The following is a 15268-nucleotide window of genomic DNA, read 5'->3' as shown; positions in this document are numbered from 1 at the left end:
ATTGTGCCGCCCCAAACACGTGCTTGTTTGCTGGTGCCGAGAGCCGGTCCTGTCCTGGCCGCGCTGACGCCTAGGGGGCTGCAGGAACACGCCGGGCTCTTCCCAGGCGCCGGCTGAGGTCAGGTCTGCCCGGAGACCACAACCCAAACCCCCTCCCACACCCCAAGCCCTGCCCAGCCCGGTGACAGTGGGGCAGAGCGAGCGACGGAGGGAGGGGGGATGGAGTGAGTGGGGTGGGGCCGGGGAAAGGGTGTGGTTTTGTGCAATTAAAAAGTTGGCAACCCACACCCAGGCCAGGCCAAATCGAACGCTCGGTGGGTGGCGTGTGGGTGTGTATGGTGTGGGTGTGGGGAGTGTTTGTGGGCGTAGGTGTGGGTGTGTGCAGGGGTGTGGGTGTGTATCGTGGGGGTGTCTATGGGTGTGTGTATGGGGTGTCTGTGCGGGGGTGTATGGGTGGGTGGGGGGTGTGTGTGTGTGTATGGGTGTGTGGGTGGGGGTGTATGGTGTGTATCGTGGGGGTGTCTATGGGTGTGTGTATGTTGTCTGTGCAGGGGTGTATGGGTGGGTGGTGTGTGTGTGTATGGGTGTGTGGGTGGGGGTGTATGGTGTGTATCGTGGGGGTGTCTATGGGTGTGTCTGTGGGTGGGGGTGGGTGGACACACGTGGGCCCACAGGCGGGGCGGGATCAGGCTGCTCAGCCCAGCTCTGTGTCTGTCTGTGCCCAGTGGCCTCACACTCTGTCCTGTTCCCCCCCGGCCCATCCTGCCGGGGGGGGGGGGGGGGGGGGCTTTGGCTTCCCGTCAGTCTGGGCTCTGCCCCCCCCCCCCCCGCAGGGGTCTCCCTGTGCCCCCCACTCCCTAACGGGGGGTTTGTCTCCCACTTCCCACGGGTGACTTCCAGGGATGAGCCCCCCCCTCCACACAACCTCCACTGGGAGGCAATATCTGGGGGGAACAGGGGGAGTAGGATTCCTGGAGGTTGGGGGGCCCTGCCCCCTTTCATGCACCAGCCCCCCAGGGGCCGATTTCTGTGCTGTGTGACACCACCCCCCCACACACACACACATCTCCCAGGGCCAGGCCCCTGTCGAAGGAGCAGCGGGGGCCTGGATTGCTGCACCCCCTCGCCCCCGTGTCTGGGTGGGGGCAGAGGGAGGGGCGGGTGATGCTTTGTGGAGACAGGCAAGGCTGGGAGGGGCAAGGGAGATGCTTTGTGTCAGCTCCGCTCCCTCCCACTTCCCCCGTCTCTTCTCTTTGCCCCCAGCTGGGAACCAGGCATCTCTGCTGTCCCGGCAGGTCCCGGCGGGTCCCGCAGCAGCGAAGGGCGATGGGGCGAATCCCCCACAGACCAGGCGGCCCTTGGACAGGGATTCTCCTGGCAGGTCAGAGAGGGAGAACATGGGACCCAGGTGTCCGGGGCAAAAAGGGCTGCAATAAGAGCCAGTGTCAATGAAAGCGGGGGGGCTGTGGGTCGGGACTCAGGGGCACCAGCAGAGCTGGGCTAGGGGCACCCCAGGGCTGGAGTAGCCGGAGGGGGGCTCTGACGCTTCCTTTCCCAGGCTGGGTCCAACCCCACCCTCCCCCGAGGCTGTGCCCCAAAGCCGCGGGGACACGCACAGAAGCCCCGTTGTGTCCCGCAGCGGGGATCAGCTATTTGCTTGTGTCTCTCTGTGCTAGAGAACTGGGGGGGACACACCCAGCCCTCCCCCCCCACTGAACTCCCTCCCCCCAGATCTAGCAGGCGGAACCAGAGCCAGACAGAGACCCAGGGACCAGGCAGCCCGTGGGGGGCGGGGGGATAAGGGAGAAGACCCTTCCCCCCCCCCCCGCCCCCGGGTTCCTTCCTCCAAAGCAAAGGGGAAGTGAGCGGAGGAGGCTGGGAGGGGAAATCTGAGGCCGGAGGGGCCCCGTGGGACTGCCCTGCCTGTGGGTCCGGACTTCAGGGTCCCGGCCCAGAGAGGCCTCCCCTGGGTCGAGGCAGGTCTGGCTGCAGCAAAAGGCGGCGGGGCGGCACCTGGAGAGGGGTCCCTTGCAGCTGAGAGGGTGGAGCCGGGGTGTGGGGACCCAGGTGTCCCGGACACCAAGGACTGTAATAGGGGACAGTGCAAATGCAAACGGAGGGGCTGCAGGTCGGGAGTGAGGGGCACCAGTTGGTATCTGTCTCTCTGGTCTCCCCCCTGCAGCCTCCATCCTGGGCTCCTGCCTCCAGCTGGTGCAGGCCCAGACCCCGGTGACCATCGTCCTCACCCCACCAAGCCCCGCGGTGGGAGGGGGCGTCCGCCTGGCCCCGCAGAATCCGCCACAGGACTTCGTGCTCTGCAGCTGGTTCCGATCAGCGACCTCCACGGATGGAAACAGCCAGATCCTCACCTACTACCCACAAACACCCCCCGTCCAGACCAAGGACTGGGCCCACACGGGGCGGGAGACAGCGGGGCCGGGCTGCGCCCTGCACATCGCAGGGTTAACACTCAAGGACACCGGGAGCTACACGGTGCTGATTCAGAGCCCGACTAGCCCTGTCCTCGCCACGGTGCATCTGCCCGTCTCTGGTAAGTGCCACCCCCGGGCCCTGCCCCTTCCCCATCCCTGCCCCAGCGATGGGCTCTGGGCCTCTCCCCCGGGGATGAGCCTGGCTGGGTCATGGGGGGGACCTGTCCCCAAACACAGACCCTGCCCTGTATGTGGCATCCCACCCCCTCGCCCCCAAGAGATGATGACCCCCCCAATACACAGAGATGTGGGGCTCTGGGCCCCCAGACGCCCGCTCCCTGAGCTGGGAGCCAGGACTGAATATGGATGGGGAGTGACCCCCCCCCAACAGCTGCTGCTGTCGCAGTTGGTACAATCTGTATTAACCCCATTGTGCCGGCTCCACAGACCTCCCCACGCAGACCCCACTCCCCTGCCCTGCCCGGATCGAACCCAGGAGTCCTGGCTCCCAGCCCCCCCTGCTCTAACCCACCAGCCCCCACTCCCCTCCCAGAGCTGGGGAGAGAACCCAGGAGTCCTGGATCTCAGAGCCCCACTCTTTCCCATGTTGCTGTGTAGCCCTACAATAAAGTCTCTCTACTGCCACCAGGGAGCTGGGTCTGAATCCTCCACAGGGCTGTGGGGCAGGAGCCCCGTAGAGCGAGGGCTCCCCTGGGGTCGGGGTGGATCCAACTGCTCCCCCCAGTGACGCTCTCTCTGTTCCCAGATGGAAGAACGTGCCGCAGACACAGGGATCCCAGTGCTGGCACCAATGCCCCAGTGCGGCACTAGGGGCCCAGGCTGCAGGGAGCGGCGTGGGGGGATTGTTACTGACCGTGTGATCCAACCCTCCCCACATCTCTCCTCCAGACACCCCTCGTCCAGGTCTCTCTGCCAGGGCCGTTGCTGGGATCGTCATCGGGTCACTGGCGGGGGCAGCGCTGGTCGGAGTTGGGGCCTATTTCCTCTGTGAGTAACACCCGGCCGCCCTGGGAGAGCCAGGACTCCTGGGTTCTCTCCCAGCTCTGGGAGGGGACTTGGGTCTAGTGGTTAGACTGGTGGTTGGGGGGAGGAAGCCAGGACTCCTGGGTTCTCTCCCTGGCTCTGGGAGGGGAGTGGGGTCTCGTGGTTAGAGGAGGGGGGGCTGGGAGCCAGGACCCCAATTCCAGCATCTCTGATGATTCCTCCCAGACTCTCGCTGCCGGAACGAGACCCCCAAGGAGAACGGGGCACCCGTCCTGGTGTACGAAAACCTGCCCCTGACAGCCAGGCCAGGGCCAGTGGTGAGTGACAAGGCTCCAGTCCCGCCCCTTATTCCAGTCCCGCCCCCTCCTGAGTCCCGACCCACAGCCCCCAGCCAGTTTACCCGGTCCCCTTTGGGCGGGGGTGGGGGAGAGTTACACAAACCCTGGATCCCACTGACTCTCCCAGGGTCCCTCCCCCCACCCCGAGCTTGGCTGGAGGGGTGGGGGGGTCTCTATGGTCCGGTGCTAAAGCCCCTCTTGCCTCTGTCTCCCCCAGCCCAGCCCGGGAGCCCCCCTGACCCCAGCCCCACATACCAGGTGCGCACCGGCCCCTTGCGCTGTATCCTCCCCCTGAGGAGGGTTCGGACCCAGTGGGGGGAGGGGGGAGGTGCCCCCCAGAAGCCCTATGGCTGAGAACAGGGCTGGTTAACACATCCCAGAGCAGGGGGGAGCAGAGTGAGCCAGAAGGGGACCAGCCGGGAGCCTCAGGGCTGAGGGGAGGCGCTATGGGGGACCCAGCACTGGGAGGGGGAGGATGGGCCCCTGGTGTAGGAGGGGCTGTTGGGGCCCCACGGGGGGGGGGAGGGGACTGGGCCCTCCCCTGGGGCGTCTCTGGCTGAATCGTCCCCGTTTCCCCCAGACGCTGCAGCCCCAACAGCAGGACGTGTACAAGGAGCTGAAGAAGTGATGCCCCCTCCTGCCCCCTGGTGCATGCTGGGAGGGGCCCGGTGCATGCTGGGAAAGGCGCGTCCCCGAGCCTGGGTCCCGCCGCCCGGGGACGTCCCGCCAATGAAGCGTTAAAGGGCAGGAACAGCCACCGCCCGGCCCGGGGGGTCCGTCCGTCCAGGCTGCTTCCCTGGCGCCCATCACCGCAGCGTCTGGGCCCCTCCAAAGAAATCAGAAACTCGGTGCCTGTGAGTGGCTCTGGTGCCATTGTGCCCAGCACAGTATTTGGGAGCCCACCTCTGCCACCGGCTTGGTGACGTCTCAGGACCAAACACCCCCCAGCCTGGGGCACGTGCCCTGTTTTCTGCCCGCCTGACCTGAGCCTGGCGCGCTGAGCTATGTCCCACCCCAGGCCGCGGGAGCTCCCCACTGCACAGAGAGGCCCGGGCAGCTCAGTGACCAGCCTGGGTCCCACGGGGAGTCTGTGGGGCTGCAGGGACTCAGACCCGGGTCTCCCCAGTGCCCCACTGGTGCCCAAACCAGGGCCAGGGGTCCCCGCCCACGGCTTCCCCCCCACCCTGCCTCCAGTGCCCGGCCCTGTGTCTTCTCCTCCCTGGGGCAGTTCTCCCGTGCAGAGCTGTGAACAGCGATGCTGACCCGCCTGGCTGGGACCCGGGACCCCTGGCGGAGGGCACAGGGCGCCGAAGGGCTCATGGGACCCCCAGCTCTGACGTCTACAGACCAGCCCCCAAAGGGGCTTTTGGGGTCCCTGCCCAGAGCTGGCATCGCTGGGCACGGTGACCATGGCGAGCCGAGTGCCTGGGGTCACATCTGGGGCTGTGTGTCTGGCCTGGATCTCAGGGGCTGGTTCCAGCCGGGCAGCGGGAGGCGCCAGGCCCGTCCCTGGCAGACAGGAGGCACCAGGCTGTTCTCTCTGTGCCCGGCTCCGGGGGAGCTGGGTGGTGCCGAGCTTGCTAGGCGGCTGGTTCCACCCGGAGCCAGGCCCCAGCAGCGTCTGCCCCAGCCCCAGGGAAGCAGCCGGCAGGGAAAAGGGCCCAGTGCAGGGGGCAGGTGTTTCTGAGGACAGACGCTGGCTTGGTGGGAGTTATTGCGGGGTGCGGGTTGCACCCAGGGTCCTGCCCCGAGGGGAGGAGCTGCCAGCGGGTTTGTCTCCTGCAGAGAGCATTGGAGCCTGGGCGGCTGGGAGCCAGATGCTGGGGGGAGCTGAACCCGCAGGAGCTGCCAGGGGCGGGTTCGGGACATCGGGACGCTGGGAAATGCGTCCCCAGTTTGTTCTCCATGTTACCCATTGTCCCATTAACTCCATGAGAACATAAGAGCAGCCAGAGTGGGTCAGACCCAAGGTCCATCCAGCCCAGTGTCCTGTCTGCCAAAAGTGGCCAGTGCCGGGTGCCCCAGAGGGAATGAACAGAACAGGGAATCGCCCAGTGATCATCCCCTGTCGCCCATTTCCAGCTCCTGGCAAACAGAGGCTAGGGACACCATCCCTGCCCATCTTAGCGAATAGCTATTGATGGACCAATCCTCCAGGAACTTATCGAGTTCTTTTTTGAACCCTGTTATAGTCTTGGCCTTCACAACATCCTCTGGCAGGGAGTTCCACAGGTTGACGGTGCGTTGTGAGAAGAAAGACTTCCTTGTGTTTGTTCTAAACCTGCTGCCCGTTACTGTCATTTCTCGATCCCTAGTTACGAGGAGTAAATAACAGGAGCCTCCAGCGGCTCCTTCTCCAGCTCTAGGCTCTGGTCAATAAACTCAGCCTGGTTGTTTCTGTAAGGCCCGGCCATGCTGGGGCCGAGTGGGGCGCTGGCTGTGGAGTCACAGTCACATACTGGTATGCATCCGATGAAGTGATCTGTAGCTCACGAAAGCTTATGCTCAAATAAACTGGTTAGTCTCTAAGGTGCCACAAGTACTCCATTTCCCTTCCCACTCTCTCTTGCCTATTTAGACTGTAGGCTCTTTGGGGCTCCTGTCTTACTAGAAGCTTGTACAGCACCTAGCACAATGGGACGTTGATCTCAATTAGAGCCTCTATGTGCTACTGCAATACAAATAAAGTAGGTTTCAGAGTAGCAGCCGTGTTAGTCTGTATCCGCATCCGATGAAGTGAGCTGTAGCTCACGAAAGCTTATGCTCAAATAAATTGGTTAGTCTCTAAGGTGCCACAAGTCCTCCTTTTCTTTTTGCGAACCCTTTAGCTCTCACCTTGCAGGGGGGAAGGGCCCAGGCCATCAGTTGCCAGGAAACAGGGTGTCAGCCATTCTCTGTGTCCAGACCCCTGCACACACCTGCCCCCTAGGGCTCTGCAGTAATCATACACCCTTACCCCACCACCTAGATACTTAAGAACTGCATAGGGGAAACTGAGGCACCCCCACACTATTCAGAGGAAACACTGAGAACAGTCCCACTTCGTCACATCTCTGCCCCCTTCGAGACCGAACTGAGCGGGGTCACTTTAGCCAGTGACCTGGGGAAGTTCGAAGCCACCATGGATGCCCCAGCATCTCTCCCATTCCTTGGTAGGAGTTACACCAGGCCCTTCCAGTTTCACGCCCTCCCTTAGGTCGGGGGTGGTCGATAGCACTCGCAGGCCGCATGTGGGAAGGCTTATGCAGCCCATGCCCTTTGGCCACCCCCAAAACTCCAGGGGGTCAAACTGGGATTGGGTCTTCTCCCCAACAAGCTGGCCAAACACAGCCACTTGGTTATAGGACCGCTTAACTTTCTTAACAGCTTTCACTCCATCTGAGACCTTCTCAAAGCTATCCACACTGGATCTTTCAACAGGAAAGTCAGTGGATCCATTCACAACAGAAAATTTCTGGCTGTTAGGAACTGAAACTTTCTTGATTAAATCACTTTCACACCCTTCACTTGCAGTAAACTGCTTGCAAAGACTCCATGAGGATTCCTTTCCCTAGGGGCTTTTCTATGCAACAATTCACCCCGCACAGAAATTCTGCTCTTACCCTCTTCACCAAGGGCTTGCTCTAGAGGAACACTTTCCTGAGCAACAACAGATTCTTTCTGGGTCTCCCTTACATCCAGAATTACCTCTGGCCCATCCGGCGGATTCCTACACAATACCCTTTCAGGCAAACTGACAGACTTCCTAGATAAAAGGTTAGAAGCCTTCTCCTTCCCTTTGCCACACAAGTTCAGGAATCTTTTCCTTCTTGCTACAGGTTTCCACACCCTCAGTAGGTAACACAATCACATCACCTTCATGCTCTCCTTGTACCCTGGCTAGGATCTCACCCCGATTAGACAGAGTTGCTCCACCCTTTCCCAGCAACACAGTAGCAACAGGCAAAATACAAGCACCAGAATTGTCTGGACTCTGAGATTTTACATAGACACTAACTGGTCTATGCGACCTTGTTACAGGGCCATTCTCCCGAGCAGACACAAACTTAGGGCCCTTCCCTCCCTGGGCTTTAGCTGAATCCAGAACAAACTCTGAGACAACTGCACGACCCTCAACCATCACAGGCTGAAAGGCCCCTTCTGTCTGCTCCACAGACAAAGAAGAGCCGGACACACTTTCTCCTTTCCCAGACTCACAGACTCATTCCCCTTGTCCCAGCGCACAGGGCTGGTCACAGACAACTGCTTAAAAACCGGGATAGCTCCCACCACAGGCAAGTCAACACCCCTGACAGACACACTGTCACAAATCTCCACCCAGGTAACAGGTAAGGTCCAGGGACACACATCTTCCACTCTCCTCGCCTTCCCACCCTGCTGACTAGACAAAGCCATCAGCTCACAAGGCTGCCTAGGCTCATCCAGACTTTCCTTACCAAGCACCTTGCCACTCCCAACAGATCCCCTGCCCTGCCTGTGTCTCCCCCCACTCAGCTGGGGTCTCAGCTCCCACCCTGCTCAGCGCTACCCTTGCTGTCCCAGTGGGGGTAAGCAGCGAGCTCGCTGCTTTCCTCACTGCATCAGAGCCAGCGTGAGCCCCCTGAGCCCCCCCCTCCGGTGTGCAAGGGGGCGGGGAGCGTCTCTCTGTCCCACCCAGCCCCAGGGGTCTGGTTACGGGCAGGCAGGTATCCTGAGCCTAGAAGCTCCTCCCTGCTGCCAGCCAGGTCATCTGCATTTTCACTGACCATTTTCCTCTCCGCCGATTGGTTCCCTGGATTCATATTCAAACCCTTGGCAGTTACCGGAGCAGGGCCTGGATCCTGTCCCAAAGAGACACAGTCACCCCACAACAGGGTCTCACAGCCGATATCCCGGAGAACCCCACCGACCAGCCAGCCCCACCCCTCCTGGGTCTGCACAGGGATCTGGGCCATAGGCAGCGCGAGGGGCTTCGTCCCTGGGACCCTCACCCAGCTCACACAGCCCCTCAGCATCTGAGGCTGCACCACCAGGGGTCTGACAACCATTCTCTCTGTCCCAGGATCTCGCCACCCCAGGAATGTCTCCCCATCGGCTGTCACCTTCCGCTCCCACTGGGGGTTCGAGGGGCCTGGCCCCAGGAAACTCCACACAGACATATAGGTTGGGGTCAGGAGTGGGAGCCTGTCCACCTCCCCACCCATCTGGCTGACGGAGTCTATGGCCTCAGGACCCAGGAAGGGAGCTAGACACCGGGGCTTTTCAGCAGGGTCCCCCTGGTTCAAATCGCCAGCCCGCTCAAAGGCAGTGAGGTGGGCATCCACATCCCTCCCCCCTTAACCAGGGGCAGCAATTTAGTCTCGAAGTTCCCTGTGGAACTGGCCCCCCGGGGTCTATCCCCACTCACCCCGGGGAGGTACCCTAGGCCTCTCCGCTCCACCATTGCCAGTTCATGCTGCTGCAGCTCTTTCTCAGGCTCTCGCTGTCTCTCACAGTCCTCTTGCTCTGTCGGACTCAGCTCCAATCCCATCCGTCTCCGATCCCCCGATGGGGAACCCGATCGTGAAGACCCTCATCTGGTCGGGGACAGGTGTCTTGGGGATGCCTGGCTACTACTCCAGCTGCTCCCAGATCCTGCTATAGCCCCATTTGGGGTCAGGAATCTGTTCCTTAGAGCGGTCATCCTCCTCCAGCTGCACGATTAACTGTGCCTTGGTGAACTTTCCAATGCACAACCCTTCCTTTCTGCACAGGGTTACAATGTCCTTCTCAAGGAGACAGTGACAGGCCATCACTCCGCTCTTCCCAAGTTGTTGTGGACTCACAGGCCTGCGTGCTCTCAGTTCCCCACGGTTTCCAGGGAGAACCCCTAGTGTGCCAGCCCTTCTCGAGGTCACCTCCTCTTTGCCAGAGTCGAGCTGCAGACTCCTCTGCCCCTGGGACCGCTCGCTGCAATCCCCCGGGGGACCCTGTTACCGCAAAAGTCCTTCTCTCTGGTCTCCCAGGGTTTAACCACCCCCTGAAACCATCTCTCTCTGAATCTTCAGCACGCCTGGTCCCTGTCAATCCCCCTTCGTTTTACTGCTCCCCAGTCACTCACTGCAGGAAGTGCCGTCCACGGGGTGCAGTACATCCCACCTTTGCCACCAGTTGTCACGGAGTCCCCCCGGGCGATGCTCTGGAAGTGCTCCCCATGAAGCCAGTCAGGACTCTGGGGAAGTCTCCTCTCTGTGAGCAGCCTGTCTGCAGGACACACAGCTCACCCGGCTTCCACCTTCCTGGGTCTGACCTCGGAGCGTTCAGCATCCTCTGCCCCTCCATGCGCTTCCCACAGCGAGTCCGCTCAGGCGGGGCTCCTGGGGAAGCCAGAGGGTCCTGCACCCCAACTTCGCAGACAGACGTGACTCTCAGCCAGCCAGTAAAACAGAAGGTTTATTAAACGACAGGAACATGGTCTAAAACAGAGCTTGTAGGTGCAGAGAACAGGACCCCTCAGCCGGGTCCATTCTGGGGGGCAGTGAGCCAGACAACCACATCTGCCCTTCACTCCATGTCCCAGCCAGCCCCAAACTGAAACTCCCTCCAGCCCCTCCTCCTGTGGGCTTTGTCCCTTTCCCAGGCCAGGAGGTCACCTGATTCCTTTGTTCTCCAACCCTTTAGCTCTCACCTTGCAGGGGGAAGGACTCAGGCCATCAGTTGCCAGGAAACAGGGTGTCAGCCATTCTCTGTGTCCAGACCCCTGCACACACCTGCCCTCTAGGGCTCTGCAGTAATCATACACCCTTACCCCACCACCTAGATACTTAAGAACTGCATAGGGGAAACTGAGGCACCCCCACACTATTCAGGGAAACATTGAGAACAGTCCCACTTTGTCACAACCCTCGGCCCCTCCCACTGGGTATTGCTCCACCAGCCGATTGCCCCATTTCCTGTGGGCTCTCCCAGAGCGATCGGCTCCGGCTCTTGGCAGATTCAGGCAGCGTCGGTCAGGCCTGGGTCACATGTTCAGGGTTTTTTGGGAGGCCTCCCAGCATGCACCAGGCTCTCCTTGGCATGACTCTGGCTCTCGATTCGCGCTCCCACAACTCCTGTCCCAGCCGGGTGGACACGCCCCAGGCTGGCGTTGGGCCCCGGGTACTGGCCGAGTGGGAGCTCCCAGGACACAGGTTCACGGCGCAGAACAGGGAAAACGGGCTCTGGATGGTACCGAGCGGCCGGGCTGCCCCCAGCAGCGCACGGCAGAGGAATCAAGGTCCTGGCGGTAACTGGGCACAGGGCCGTAACACACGTGGGCGCCCAGACTCACCCGGGTTCCGGGCCAATCACCGGCTGGTCAGCGAAGGGACGCGCCACAGAGCTCACACGCCCGGCGTTCAGGAAAGCCTCTGCCATGGAGCCCCGTGGGGAATTCCCCACTGCGTCGGGGCGCTGGGGCCCACCCACGCTGCGTGCGGTGGGTCGGGAGCCGGCCACGCGGCGAGGGCTGCGGGCGGTGCTGAGCGGAGACTCACTGGCCTGGAGGGAGGTTGCTACAGGCGTCCGTGCGGCTCGGTCTGGGAACCAGGCTCAGTCAATAGTTTATTAAGGACCGTGGCACATGACATGGGCGGGGGCAGCCGACATTTGCTGGTGGTACAAAGTCGGGGGCAGGGGCACTGCGGGGAGGCCGGGGCCCTTACCCAGGAGGAGCTGGAGGACCCGGCAGACCGGAGCGACAGCCACGGCCTGGACGCCGACCACGCAGGTCGCACCGGCACATGGTTCGGGGCTAAGAACAAGATTTCCTCTGCAGCTGGGAGCTCAGCGGGGCCGCGACAGAGGAGGAGAGAGCCCTGGGCGTGGGGGCAGTCGCAGGATAATGGAGAGTCCCCTGGGGATGTGGCTGTGAGCACGGCAGGCCTGGGATGGCTCAGGTCTGTCCTGCAGCGCGGCCGGATTAGTCCCACTGGCCGCGCCCTGGTGAGCCCTCGGCTGGGAGCAGGCGGCTGCTCTGTCCCCCGGGGGGAGAAAGGGGAAGGCAGCCGGGAGCCGGTGCAGAGGCGCTGCCTGGCTGGGCAGGGGCTGGAGGGTCTGTCCTAGGAGCGGGGCCTGGCAGCTTGGCTGTTTAGGTGGTGAGGCGGATGGGCGGGGCTGAGCACTCGCAGTAACTGCAGTGGGGGTGTAACTCCCCAGGGTGTGGGGTGGGGGGAGAGTTCAGCCCAAGGACCCCAATGCCACAGACCAGGCTGGACACTACAGGGTTTCTAGTGTTACCAGAGAGCTGGACAAACTGACGGGTGGGGCTTGTGATGGGGCTGGGCCAGGCCAAGGGCAGGGGCTGAGCTCAGCATCTCCGGGGTCACGCCTGGTTTACATCTTAGGTTGCTAATGCTCATGCTTCAGGGTCTCAGCCAGCTGCCGGCAGGGGTCAGGCAGGGATCTCACCCCCGTGTATTCTGGGAGGTTTTTATCTCCTTCCTGCAAAGCATGGGGGGTGGCCTGGCCTGGGGCTGGGCTCTGCGGGGCTCCAAGCATCTCTCTCTCTCTCTGGCAGGTGCTGGGCTGACTGGTTCTTGCTCACATGCCCACTGTCCAGCGAGTCGCCACGTCTGGGCTCAGGAAGGTTTTTCCCCCCGGTCAGACTGGCAGGGCTTGTGGGGGACTCCCCTCCCTCTGCAGCATGGGGCAGGTCACTGGCCGGGGTTCTCTGGGTCTCTCTATCTCCCGCCCTGCCGCATCTGGTCCCCCGGTCCCCGCCCGTGGCACAGAATGGGCTGGGCCCCCGGGAGCAGTGACACTTTGCTCTGACTTCGGGTGCTGGATGGAGCAGGCGGGTGCTGGGGGGGAGCTGGTGGCTGGTGGGACACAGGAGCTCAGATTGACGGACTGGTCCCATCCGGCCTGGCTCACTGACAGCCGAGCCCCTGGCTCACCCCCCTGTCCAATGGGGGCACACGGCCAGGGCTGCGCTGGGTTCCTGTTACACACCCACTGCAACCGCTCTGGGTTCAGCCAGGGGCCATCTGGGGAGAGACCTCGGGGAGCCTCCCCGGCTGCGGGATCCCAGCATCTCTCTCCGGATGCTTCCTTGGCCCCTGGCTAGACCCGAAGACCAAGAGGGGGCCCCTCCCCCCAGGCTGGATGCCAGCCTGTCCCAGAGCCCCGCCGGGACTAGTGACCCCCGAGGGCGGGGGGGGGGCTGTTAGTGAACTTAGCAAAGTGGCTGTAAAAGAGCAGGTGGGACTGACCCACACACACAGCAGAGATGCTCCCCCCCATGCCACGATACAGGGGTCTTCCCAGCATACACCAGGGCCCTGGGGGGCCTCATCTCTGCAGCTGGTCGTACATGTCCCGCTGTCTGGGCTGCAGCATCTGGGGAAATGGGGAGGGGTCAGAGATGCCCCAGGGGAGCTGGGGACACCCCCCAGGGGGCCCACGCCCCCCACAGGGCCCCAACAGTCCCTCCCCCCGGGGGCACCTTTCCTCACATTCCCCCCTGCTACCCTATAGCCCCCCCAACGCAGGGTCCCCTCCCTTTCCCTTCCTCCCACAGGGCCTGCATGGGGGCAGCTCCCCTCTCTGCACATAGAGTTCGGACCCCCGATGCGCCGCACTGGGGCCCGCAGAGAGAGAGCGCCCCCCATCCCCCCCGAGCCCCCAACCCCTCCTGTACAGGCACTAACATCACCCGGGGGCACTGGTGCCAGCACTGGGATCCCCGTGTAAACAGCCACCCCCACACCAGAGGCAGCCGCATCTCCATGGCTGGGCGATGCCGGCAGGGCCGGGGGCAGCGCGGCCGGGGGGTGGGGCTGCAGTTACTCACAGGCCAGCGTCTCGGCGCTGGGCTCGCTGCGGTTGGTGCTGACGGGGGTCCCGACCTCGCACTGGTGGGCGCCGGCATCGCCCCGGGTGACACCCAGCACCGGGAGGGTCCGGTTGTCAGGGGACAGCCCCAGCCGGTCACGAGTTGGGCTCTGTATCTGCACCGCGTAGCTCCCGGTGTCACTGAGCGTTAACCCCGCGATGTGCAGGGCGCAGCCCGGCCCCGCTGTCTCCCGCCCCGTGTGGGCCGGGCCGGGGGTCTGGACGGGGGGTGTTTGTGGGTAGTAGGTGAGGATCCGGCTGTTTTCATCAGTGGCGGTCGCTGGTTGGTACCAGCTGCAGAGCACGAAGCTCTGTGGCGGATTCTGCGGGGCCAGGCTGACGCCCCCTCCCACCACCGGGCCCGGCGGGGTGAGGACGATGGTCACTGGGGTCGGGGTCCGGGCCAACACCAGCTGGAGGCAGGAGCCCAGGACAGAGGCTCCGGGGGAAGGAAAGTCTCAGTTGGGCAGCGATGGGCCGCGGTGTGGGGGATCAGTCGGGGCCTGGGGGGACACGACCACCAAGTGCCAGACCAGGGGGGAGCAGCCACCCAGCTAGACCTGGCCGGAGAGTGCGGGGCACGAGGCAGACCCTGGGCCGGTCCAGACCCAGACTTCCAGAGCTCAGCCCCCAACTGAGAGAACCTGCCCTGGGCCCTGGGGAACGAGACCCCCAGGCTGGGCTGCACCAGGGAGACAGACAGCAACGTCCCGAACACCTTCCCCAAGGGACCCCAGCCTGGGCGGGGTGTGTGTGTGTGTGTTTAGCTGTGTGTGTGCATTCTCTGTGTGTGTGCACAGCGGTATCTCTGTGGCTGTGTGTATCTTTGTGTGTGTGTCTGAGTACATGCATTAGTGGTGACTGTGTGGGTATTCAGAGGAACAGCCGTGTTAGTCTGTATTCGCAAAAAGAAAAGGAGTACTTGTGGCACCTTAGAGACTAACCAATTTATTTGAGCATGAGCTTTCGTGAGCTACAGCTCACTTCATCAGTGAAGTGAACTGTAGCTCACGAAAGCTCATGCTCAAATAAATTGGTTAGTCTCTAAGGTGCCACAAGTACTCCTTTTCTTTTTGTGTGGGTATTGCATGTTTGTGTGTGTCTCCATGCACACATGTGTGTCTAGTGTCTCCGTTCTGCGTCAGGGGTGCGGGTGTCTGGGGACCCAGCGTTGGGTGTCACTCCCCAGTCGCAGAGCAGAGGGCAGGGTGGCGGGCAGGTGCTGCCGATGGCTGCATGGAGACAGGGTTTCCCCAAAGCTGCTGGAGGATTCAAACACATGAACCGCCCCCTCCCCGTAACGGCTCTGAGATCCCTGGACACAGGGTGGGTCAGAGCGTGGGACATGGGAGGCTGGTGCCCCCATTCGGCTGGTGGGGGGACAGAGAGGGATGAATAGGAAACGAGCAAGAGAGCGAGGGGCCTTGCTATGGGTTAGGATCTGGGCAGCCTGGCACAGTGGGGCGCCCCAATCTCAGATCCCACCCCCCAGGCCCTGCTCTCCCAGCCCTGAGCTCCCCTCCCACAGCTCTGCCGGTGGCCCTCACTCACGAACCGCAGCCCCTCTATTCTCATTTCCATTGTTCCCTACTGCAGGATTAGATATAGATCTTTCGTACTATAACGAAAATATCACACACTGGAACATACTTCAGTACTAAA

The 15268-nt window shown here is 62.4% G+C and overlaps 1 protein-coding gene across 2 annotated transcripts; it reads left to right on the top strand.

Moving 5' to 3' along the window:
- The first annotated feature begins 1266 nt into the window (after positions 1-1266).
- On the top strand, positions 1267-6567 carry LOC125625760 (cell adhesion molecule CEACAM21). Of its 2 annotated transcripts, XM_048828198.2 has the most exons (5): positions 1267-1381; positions 2183-2551; positions 3342-3440; positions 3663-3754; positions 4356-6567. In XM_048828198.2, exons 1-5 carry the CDS (start codon positions 1327-1329, stop codon positions 4401-4403), a joined length of 663 nt encoding a protein of 220 aa, XP_048684155.2. In that variant the 5' UTR covers positions 1267-1326; the 3' UTR covers positions 4404-6567. The 2 variants fall into 2 exon arrangements, with proteins under 2 accessions (XP_048684155.2, XP_048684156.2); XM_048828199.2 differs by lacking the exon at positions 3342-3440.
- Positions 6568-15268: the final 8701 nt, after the last annotated feature.

Source organism: Caretta caretta, chromosome 24 (assembly GCF_965140235.1).
Source record: "Caretta caretta isolate rCarCar2 chromosome 24, rCarCar1.hap1, whole genome shotgun sequence".
Lineage (NCBI taxonomy): Eukaryota > Metazoa > Chordata > Testudines > Cheloniidae > Caretta > Caretta caretta.
This window is presented reverse-complemented; position numbering and strand designations above follow the sequence as displayed.